The sequence below is a fragment of the Brassica napus genome, chromosome C6 (assembly GCF_020379485.1).
Source record: "Brassica napus cultivar Da-Ae chromosome C6, Da-Ae, whole genome shotgun sequence".
NCBI lineage: Eukaryota > Viridiplantae > Streptophyta > Magnoliopsida > Brassicales > Brassicaceae > Brassica > Brassica napus.
In genome coordinates this window covers 2,040,072-2,049,934 of record NC_063449.1, presented here as the reverse complement: position 1 = coordinate 2,049,934, position 9,863 = coordinate 2,040,072, and the positions used below count along the sequence as shown (strand labels likewise).

At 39.2% G+C, this 9,863-nt stretch overlaps 2 protein-coding genes across 3 annotated transcripts; one reads left to right on the top strand and one right to left on the bottom strand.

The window, feature by feature from the left end:
• Nucleotides 1–270: 270 nt before the first annotated feature.
• LOC106381093 (gamma-glutamylcyclotransferase 2-3) lies at nt 271–1,713 on the top strand. Its single transcript, XM_013820956.3, has 8 exons — nt 271–517; nt 588–664; nt 745–798; nt 875–931; nt 1,004–1,044; nt 1,135–1,206; nt 1,297–1,376; nt 1,461–1,713. Exons 1-8 carry the CDS (start codon nt 409–411, stop codon nt 1,547–1,549), a joined length of 579 nt encoding a protein of 192 aa, XP_013676410.1. The 5' UTR covers nt 271–408; the 3' UTR covers nt 1,550–1,713.
• Nucleotides 1,714–2,050: 337 nt separating this feature from the next.
• On the bottom strand, nt 2,051–4,470 carry LOC106350694 (topoisomerase 1-associated factor 1). Of its 2 annotated transcripts, none has more exons than XM_048761228.1 (9): nt 4,219–4,470; nt 3,939–4,044; nt 3,672–3,868; nt 3,498–3,603; nt 3,163–3,414; nt 2,988–3,070; nt 2,777–2,901; nt 2,328–2,552; nt 2,051–2,248 (listed from the first exon to the last, which is right to left on the bottom strand). In XM_048761228.1, the coding sequence occupies exons 1-9, from the start codon at nt 4,374–4,376 to the stop codon at nt 2,220–2,222; spliced, it is 1,281 nt and encodes a 426-aa protein (XP_048617185.1). In that variant the 5' UTR covers nt 4,377–4,470; the 3' UTR covers nt 2,051–2,219. The 2 variants fall into 2 exon arrangements, with proteins under 2 accessions (XP_048617185.1, XP_048617186.1); XM_048761229.1 differs by having other exon boundaries at nt 2,988–3,067.
• Nucleotides 4,471–9,863: the final 5,393 nt, after the last annotated feature.

The following is a 9,863-nucleotide window of genomic DNA, read 5'->3' as shown; positions in this document are numbered from 1 at the left end:
GGCTCAATCCGGGACATGATAAAGACAACCAGAGACTATGTGTTTATCTAGTATATATTCCATGTATATCTGTAACATAGTGTTTATCCTTATCTTTATCTTATTAGGATAAACATGACCTTATGACGGTCTAATACCTTGTATATATATGGACCTTCTGGTCGACAGTGATAACAGAAATATTTTCCCAACACTTCATTTACATTTCGATTAAAAAATTGGTTATTGCACAAATTAACCCATTTTGGATATTACACAAAACAGAGGGGGTCTATTTTGTAACTTTGTTAAAGTTCAATTACATATTTTTTGTGACGTCGTTTAACTACTACATGTGAGAAGCATGTAATTGGGTCACTTGTCTTCTCCAATCGGAATCTTACTCTTTCTCCATCTCACCTGGAAAAAATGGCGATGTGGGTATTTGGGTACGGATCTCTAATTTGGAAAACAGGTTTTCCTTTCGACGATCGTCTTCCTGGTTTCATCAAAAACTATCGCCGTGTTTTCCACCAAGGTCGCTCTCTTACTCTGTGATTAAATCTATCTTTATAGACGAGAAATTAATGTGATGTGGATCAATTAAGGCAGCACTGACCATAGAGGAACCCCTGAATTCCCGGGAAGAACAGTGACATTAGAGCCTGCACCTGGAGAAATCTGTGTAAGTCGTGATTAATATTTTGCGTTATTGCTGAACAGTCCAATGTTTTTACGTTTGTTATAAATGGTAAAAAAAAACAGTGGGGAGTTGCTTACAAGATAACCAAAGAGGAAGACAAAAAAGATGCTTTATTAGTAAGTGATTATTACATTTCTGTTTTGATTAATATTCTAGTGTGTGTATGATCTTTGAGGATAATTGTCTTGTCAGCATCTGGAAGTGAGGGAGAAGCAATATGACCAGAAAGAGTATCTTGATTTCTTCACAGTAGGTCCAGACTTCTTCTAACTTCAATATATGGTTGGTTACTGGTGATGACAATGCTTACTTGTTTGTCAGGACATTAATGACTCAGAACCAGCTGTATCAGGAGTGATGGTGTAAGAAACTAATATATTGTGTAACACATCATGCATATAAATATGACAAACGAATAATTATGTCGAGACCTCTCTTCTTTGTTTACTCAGATATATAGCTTCTCCTGACAAGAAGAGCAACAACAACTACTTAGGACCAGCTCCTTTTGAAGACATTGCCAAGTAGGTGGTTTAGGTTTTCATTTAGGTTCTTGCCACTGTCATATAAATTACAAGACTGCATTTTGATCTTCGTTTCTTACACTAATGTAGACAGATAGTAAAAGCGGAAGGACCTTCAGGGCCAAACAGAGACTATCTGTTCAACCTTGAAGAGGCTCTCGTCCAACTCGGTAAAAATAGTTTTTTTTTTATTTACTCACATGTCTTTCGGGTTTTAGTTTCTAAAATACATGTGTGTTCTTCCAATCAACCAGGGTTTAAGGATAAACATGTCACAGATCTTGCTACGCATGTTAGGCTTATTCTTTCGGCGACTCAGGATGCCGCCACCAAGGATGTCTAGATTCCCTGTGTTTATTATTTGTCGGAAAAGAACAAAACTGAATTGATATTCGATGCTGCTGCATTGCATCCCATATTCGATGTGTTTAGCTATCAATCAACTCTATTGTTATTCATATTTTGATCACATCGTGGGATGCGTTCAAATAAAGTGTGTTTCAGCGATTCAGAATATGATTCGATTCCTTCAGATGTAGTAGAATCTGTGGAATCACACTAAGTCTAACTGATGACATTTTATATATGTTTAATATTCATCCTAATCTCTAGTGTCCCTTTAGATGTAAAAAAGAAGAAGAATATGATTCCTTCAGATGTAGAATTTGTGGAATCGCACTAATCACTGTAACTGATGACAAGTTATTAGCTACTATGATATTTTCAATATTCATCCTAATCTCTAGTGTCTTTTCATTATCCAACTTGGGTTTCCTTCAGATGTAGTAGAATTTGTGGAATAACACTAATCACTGTAGCTGATGACGTATATAGCTAGTTGATATTCATCCTAATCTCTAGTGTCTTTTATTTATCCAACTAGTGTTCCAATTCCATTTGCAACAGAATCATAATAAAAAAGCAACAAAATGTCACTAAAGTACAGCTGATACAGATCTAAGCTAGAATGGATGATGTATTTCTTACGACAGAACAGTAAGTAAACATACAAATCATTCGCTTTCCTCTCCACCATCATCCTCTGCAAACAAAGCCAATGACCATAAATTTTCAGCTCCATTGGTCATTTACAAGAGAGAGAGAGAAAGAGAGATTCTTACCGTTGTTTGATTCTTCTTCGCTTTGGCTTCCTTCCCCAGCTTCTTCATTACCTTCCTCTTCCTCTTCCTCTTCCTCGTCACTCTCGCTTTCACTTGTTATTTTCGGCTTTGGAGGTGGTGCAAAACTTGTGGCAGATCTTCTTCTTGAACTCGATACAATGTTGCTTGTATCAATACCCTCAAGCTCTTTTGATCTTTCTTTCTTTTTCTTAACCTCTTTGATCTCTGTCAAATTAAAGCCAGATAGTTTATTCATAATATGTTTACAAAATATCTATAGGCATATCAAGGCTCCCCACGTACTACAAAGATCAGCATGCTTTTATAAACGTTATGATCATCGCAAGTTAGAAACAGATTTGTTGCAAACAACTATTGAACTCATTGATAAAACGAACAAATATAAGTTTCCTTCCAAGGAAAAGAGATCATTCTCAGCATAAAACTACCTTTCTCTGAAGGATCTGAAGACAGTCCTTCTTTGGCAAGTATCTGCTCAAGTTCTTCTATCAAAGTAGCCTCACGTTTCTCTTCAGGAGCCTGCTTGACTTTCCTGTATATGACAGGAGGAATACTGCCAAGAAAAGAACAAAAACAAAAATCAGTGAGTATGAACGAACATAGAGCTTTTTCAAAGATCTACTAAGTTTGATTAAGAACCTCATCCCACAAGATTTGATGACCGATTTGAGATGGTCGACACGCTTTCCATACACAGTTATTGGAGTCTCCTTTCCCTGCTGCTGAATAATACAAAAGCAAAAACCTCATGGGTAAAATTGAACAAGGTATTTAGTGGGACTGCATATAAAGATTCACAACCAATACGTTATACCTTCAACAGTTTTTCAGCCTTCATTTCACTATCGTTCTCTGAATCTGCTTCCGTAAGTTTTGCTTTCTTTTTCCCAGCCACCGGTTTGCCACTTGCAATTTTTCGTTTTCTGTTCTGGGTCTTCACAGCCACTTCCTCAGCATCTGAATCAGAATCATCTTCACTGCCAACCTTGTCAGATGCTGTGCTCTTGACCTTTTTCTTTACACTTTTCCCAGTAGGCTTAGTCGAATGTTTAGGAGGTTGTAGTACCTAGTAATTAGCCAATAAAACTATCAAAAAGACTGCCTCTGAGCAATACTCAAGACGTAACATAGTCAATTTAGCCTACTCACAGCATCTAGTTCTTTGTTGATGAACTTCTTGAAGGGAACAAGAGAATCTTTCTTTAGACTAAGGTCTTGCTCCAAAAGTCGACGAAGTGAAGCCATTGTAATTTCCCTGAAATAAAAATCAAGCCATTACCAAACAGAAAAGGAATTCAAGGCATGAAAAAGACGAGAACTTACTCTGAATTAGCCTTAATAAAAGACGCTCTTTTGTGAAGGGCTCTCTTTATATCACACATCAGGGCTTCTCTTGCAACGTTCTTCAACTCTTGCTCTTGCTCTTCCGATGCAACTGCTTCTTCTTTGACTGGAGTCACATCATCTTTCTTCTCAGGGTTATCTGAAGCGCCATCAGCATCACCAGGATCCTCTAAGCACTGCCATCAAGAGAAGAAACATATGTGCGCTCAGATGGCATAAGAAGTGAAAACAAAGGGAAAGAGATACCTTAACCAAATTGTCTTTGACAAAGCTCTTATGCGCATCCAACGCATATTTCTCCAATCCCATGTCTTCCTCCAGAAGCCTCCGCACACTCGCGAAGGTCACCGAGCTGCAAAATTAATATTCAACAACATTCCTTTAATGTATAACATGAATAGTAAAATCATCCAAATCCAAGAGCAAACTTTTCAAAACCCTAATTTCAACCCCAGAGAATGAAATTGAAAATGCCACACTGAAAATTTACGAAATAGAAGAGACTGAGAGAAGAAGATTTGTGTACTCTGCTTTGTTTCTGAGGTAGGTTACGCGGGATCGCATTGCTGCAAGAATCTGGAGCTCCATATCTCTTGTATCGGCGTTGTTCGAGTTAATCTTAAGGGAATTTTGGTTCCCCGCCGTCGCCCTCTCCATAGCCGTAACCGCCGATTCGCCGGACATTTCTCGCTGCCAAGTGTAGTAGGTAAACAGAAATGTTCTCGTTGTGTAAAAAACCTAAAATCTAGGCGAGTGAAATAAAACGGCAAGATTTTTGTCGAAAGGGTAGCTGCTATCTGAAAGATTTTTTTTTTTTTTTTTTTTTTTTTTTTAAGAATCAAATGGTATACGGTTCATACAAGTAATGTATTAGCCAAGAAGGCGGAGTTGATAACATAGCATAGTTAGTAATCATCTCAGCTGCTTGTTTAGAGAAAGCATCAGCCGTCGTGTTCTTCTTGCGATTAACTGATCCTATGGAGCAGATGGGTAAACGTGAGATCCAGTATCTGATGTCATAAAGGATGTTGCCTAGTTGAACATGTTGATCAACAACTTGATTTATGATTCTTGCCAGTTCCAAACTATCCCCTTCAAACCAAACATGTCGCCAACCTCTGATCCAAATCTGTTGAACTGCATATAGGAATCCAAGAGCTAGATACATTACTCATCTTACCCATACCAGCAACCAAGAAGTTTCCTCTTTCATCACGAACTATGAAACCAAGACCAACATTATTAGTTTCTCGATGAAAACTACAATCAAAGTTATACTTCAACCATCCTGATGTGGGCGGTTCGTAACTTAAAGCTTGACACGGTAGGTACTGGACCAGTCAAAATAGTTTTATTTGCCACCCATTCTCGATTTGCAGCTTGGGCTCTCAAAGCATCTTCCATAGGATGAACATTTTCTATGAGAAAATAGAAACTCATTCCTTGATTTCCAAATAATCCACATTAACCAGAATGGAAGCCTCCTTAAAGAATTCTCAATTTCTTCACTCTTCATGATATCCAACAGTACCAGAATATTAGATTCCAAATCATCAGACTGAAGATTCCTAACCGACAAACCCGAGTAGCGCCAGATAGCAAAAGCGTGAGGGCAGATGAACAAAACATGATTAATTGTTTCTTCCTCTAGACAACATCTTTGACATATAGGATCAATATTAACACCTCGTGAGCAAAGCTGGACATAAGTAGGAAGGGCTCCTGATAATACTTTCCATAGGAAATGTTGAATTTTAGGTAATATATCCAACTTCCAGATTTGTTTCTTCAAGAGGAGAGACCCTGAAGGTTGCACAATAAGCGTAGAAGTCATGTGTAGCGGTCCAATAACCTGACTTCACAGAGTACTACATATTCATAGTATAAGGCCAAATATACTTGTCATGAGAATTATGTCGAGACAAACGAATTCGTAGGATCACATCAATATCTACTGGTAGAAGAAACTGGTTTAGCTTATCCACATCCCATGTCCCAGTTAAGGGATTTATCAAAACCGAGACCTTCATATCAGGAACTAAACATGGTGATATAACCTTTTGAGGAGGAAGCACCGGTAGCCATTGATCCTCCCATACTCGAGTATGTTCTCCATTAGCGATTTGGATGGTTAACCCTTTGTTCAATAGTTCTTTACCGGCTTGGATGGATCTCCATCCATATGACGACGTAGTTAAACTTGTCGACTGTAAGAATGTCGACGAATTATAGTATCTACCTTTATATAATCTAGCCAGCAGAGAACTAGGGTTTTCCTGAATTTTCCAAGCTTGTTTAGCAAGTAAAGCTATATTGAATGCATTCAAATCTCGAAATCCCATTCCTCCTTCACTCTTTGGTAAACTAAGCCTTCTCCAGGAGATCCATGATATTTTACGCTTACCATCTGTTTTCCCCCACCAAAACCCCGAGACCTGAGAATTAATAGCATCACACGTTGTTTTAGGAAGCAGAAAACAACTCATCGGATAAACTGGCTTTGATTGTAAGACAGATTTAATCAGTACTTCTATTCCAGCAGGAGATAGGAACTGATTATACCAAGGAGATATCTGATTTTTAACCTTATCAACAATACTCTAGAAATCAGATACCTTACTTCAACCAAACTTCTCTGGAAGACCCAAATATTTACCTCCTCCACCAGTTGCCGTTATCTTCATAATATGATGAATTTGTGACTGCAGGTTTTGAGGAATTCTCTTACCAAAGATAATGGAAGATTTATCATAGTTAACTTTCTGGCCGGAGATCATTTCATATTGGGATAATATCTCAGCCATACAGCTTATATCTTCAGTAGTTGCTCGGCAAAAGAATAACGAATCATCAGCAAACAGCAAATGTGACACTGTCGGGCATCTCCGAGCTAGTTTCATTCCAGAGAAAGAGTGGTTTGTATGGGCCCTATCAAGCATTTGACTTAAAACTCCACACAAAGAAGAAATAGATAAGGTGACATAGCATCGCCTTGTCTTAAGCCTCTTGATGGAACAATGTGACCATAGGAGAATCCATTTATCAACACCGAGTAAGAAACTGTATGGATGCATTCCATTGTAAGAGCCACCCATTTGATATCGAATCCCAACTGAATCATTGTTGCTTCCAAAAAAGACCATTCTACATGGTCATGGGCCTTACTAATATCAGTTTTAATTGCAACATACTTCTCCGAGCAATCCTTCTTAGAGTGTAGAGCAGAAATTAACTCATGAGCAACAAAGATGTTATCTGATATTTGCCTACCAGGAACAAATGCAGCCTGCGATTCAGAGATGATCCCATCTAGACAAGACTTCAATCGTAAACACATAATCTTGGAGATTAACTTATAACCCACCGAGCATAGACTAATAGGTCGAAAGTTACACATATCAGCAGCTCCAGGGAATTTGGGAATCAGACATATATTAGTATTATTAATACTTGGTTCCATTTTCCCTGTTGCAAAGAATCTTTTTACCATAAGACAAGCATCTGGAGCTATCACATTCCAGAACTGGTGATAAAAAGAAGCAGTGAAACCATCTGGTCCAGGAGCTCTTTTAATCTCATCCTCTGTTACCTCTCTTAACAGAAACTGGTTCATTTCAGAGGTAACCTTTTGTTGTATATGTGAGATAATGTCATTCCCATCCATTCTATTAGAGGAGCAAAACATGCTGGAAAACTATTCTTCTGCAATCTGAGCAATTGTTTCATCCTTAGTATGAAGAATACCACTGCCATCAAACATTCCATTAATGTTATTGTGGTTACGTTTAGCTTTGACCATTCCGTGATAGAACCTTGAGTTTCGATCACCAAAATTCAACCATCTATTTCGACTTTTAAGCCTCCAATACTCTTCTTCCGCTGCATAAGCCTTATTAAGCTCTCGCCTGAACTCATTAATCACTTCCACTGATATAGAACTATTTCTCAATGCCATATCAATCTTTTCTCGGATCTCCTAAATCAGTACTGCAGAGTTTGTTTGATTTCTCCTCTTCCATCTCACCATCTCACCTCCACAGTAGGCAAGCTTCCTATTCCATTCTTACAAACGCGCTGTCTGATCCCAAGCTGCAGTTACTGTCTCAACAAAATCAGTCTCACCAAACAAACGCTTATCATATCTAAAACACCATTTCCTTATACGTTTTGAGTATAGTTGATGGTAACGATGATGGGCCTATGATCTGACTCTGCCAATTCTAAGAACTCAGATTCTATCACTGGAAACTGTCGTATTCATTCTTTATTTACCATTATCCGGTCCAAGCAACATTCAATAACCTCAGTTTGCCTTCTACCAACCCAACTAAACGGGTTTCCTTTTGCTGGAACATCCTTCATATCACATACATTGATCATTGTATTAAAATCATTACAACTAATGATCTGCCTTGTTCGACCACCCTTCTTTTCTGATGGATGTACAATCTTATTGCAATCACCACATATCATCCAAGGGCCTGCTCTAGTGACTGCAATCCTTTGTATTCTTTTCCATAGATGGTTACGATATTTTGGTATAGGATGACCATTAATACAGGAAAGATAATACTTAAAAGATTTATATTGAACATTCAAATCAAGAAGTCTTGCATCACTAGAAATACAGGAAACAGAAACATAAGATTTCCAAAATACAGCTAAGCCTCCACTTAAACCATCAGGAGGAACCAACACCATCTGATCAAATCCTAAATAAACACCAATATCCCTTACGTAGTCGTTCTTCTGCTTAGTCTCTATCAGGAACAGCAAGTCTGGATGATACAACCTTTGCATCTCCTTTAGACGTCGAACTGTGAGGCGCTGTCCCAAGCCTCTACAGTTCCACACCTCGACTCTCATGGGACTGGTGGTGGTACCGGGCCCACCGTGCCTCTGTCTACTGGGTCACTAGCATCCTGAAGAAGCTCCTCCTCCTGATCGTAATCATCACATATCTTCTGTAAAGCATAGAACTCTGCAGAGACAATCTTCTTACCCACTTGGTATTTATCAACGCAATCATCCTCCTGACGAGGTCTTTTTAGAGATGGAACCTCATCTACGCTCCCAACCATCTGAACATTTTGATCTTCCACAAAGAGATTACCCTTATTCAGAGAAGGGAAATAATCATACACCGAACCTTCTCCACGACGTTCCTCCATTTCCAGAATGATATGATCACTCTCCTCTCCTTCTGAAATCAGATCAAGTGGGTCGCCTTTGAAATCACCAAACAAGGAGTCAGAATCCACTTGATTGATCAGGTCCTCAATGAAGTTGTGCTTACGCTATGTACGTTCAGCTCCCATTCTTCGCTCGTACTCAGCCGTCACCACTGATAGTGGAGCATATTTCCAGAACATCTCATCATCAACCTCTGGAACGGCTAGCCCATCAGACTTCTCCTCATCACCACTCAACCCTTGATCACGCTTTCTCTTATTATTGCCCAGCGTAACATCACTCACTATTGGCATTGATTCCTCATCAGTAACATTATCCTTAGATGGCCCAGACTGATCATTAAGTGCACCAGTCTTGTTGTGGAGATCAACTTCAGTAGGACCCGGACCATTCCCATCATCACCTCCCTCATCATCGTCATCATCAGGGTCAGAAGGCAACTGGTCATCATCAAAACCTAATGGGCACTCCTGTTTTTCATGAGTGAGAAGCCCACAATTCTGACAAAAATTGCGCAGACACTCATATTTGAAAGACAACAGAGTATTAACATCAGGAGTGAACTAATAGTTCCTTTAAAAACGTAACGGATGATCCACGTTCCAGAGCACTTGGACTTGAACAAAATCAACCCTTGTAGAGTTTTCATCAAAATCAACATTGAAAACCGGAGCCAAGATTCCTCCGATAAACTCCACCACTTTACGAGTTAAGAACTCCAACGGAATTCCCCGAATTTGAACCAAAAAAGGAATGATTTTGAGGTCTTCGTCTGCGATGTTCGGGTACCAACGACTGACCGTAACCATCCATTCAGCAAAAGACCAAGGGGCACGACGAGTTACCATTAACATAGACTCCTCCGATTGGAAAATGAATTGAACTCGATTCGCCGCAATGATTCGGCCCACCGCATTATCAACACCCCAGAGACGCGGTAATTGAGACATCACCCGCAGGTTCTGTTTCCTCAGGTTG

Coding starts and splice junctions, on each gene's coding strand:
- LOC106381093 (XM_013820956.3), top strand. CDS start 409: ATGGCGATGTGGGTATTTGGGTACGGATCTCTAATTTGGAAAACAGGT. Junction 799..874: donor ACAAAAAAGATGCTTTATTA/GTAAGTGATTAT, acceptor TTGTCTTGTCAG/CATCTGGAAGTGAGGGAGAA. Junction 1,045..1,134: donor GCTGTATCAGGAGTGATGGT/GTAAGAAACTAA, acceptor TTGTTTACTCAG/ATATATAGCTTCTCCTGACA.
- LOC106350694 (XM_048761228.1), bottom strand. CDS start 4,376: ATGTCCGGCGAATCGGCGGTTACGGCTATGGAGAGGGCGACGGCGGGG. Junction 3,869..3,938: donor TCAAAGACAATTTGGTTAAG/GTATCTCTTTCC, acceptor TCTTGATGGCAG/TGCTTAGAGGATCCTGGTGA. Junction 3,415..3,497: donor TCAACAAAGAACTAGATGCT/GTGAGTAGGCTA, acceptor GCTAATTACTAG/GTACTACAACCTCCTAAACA.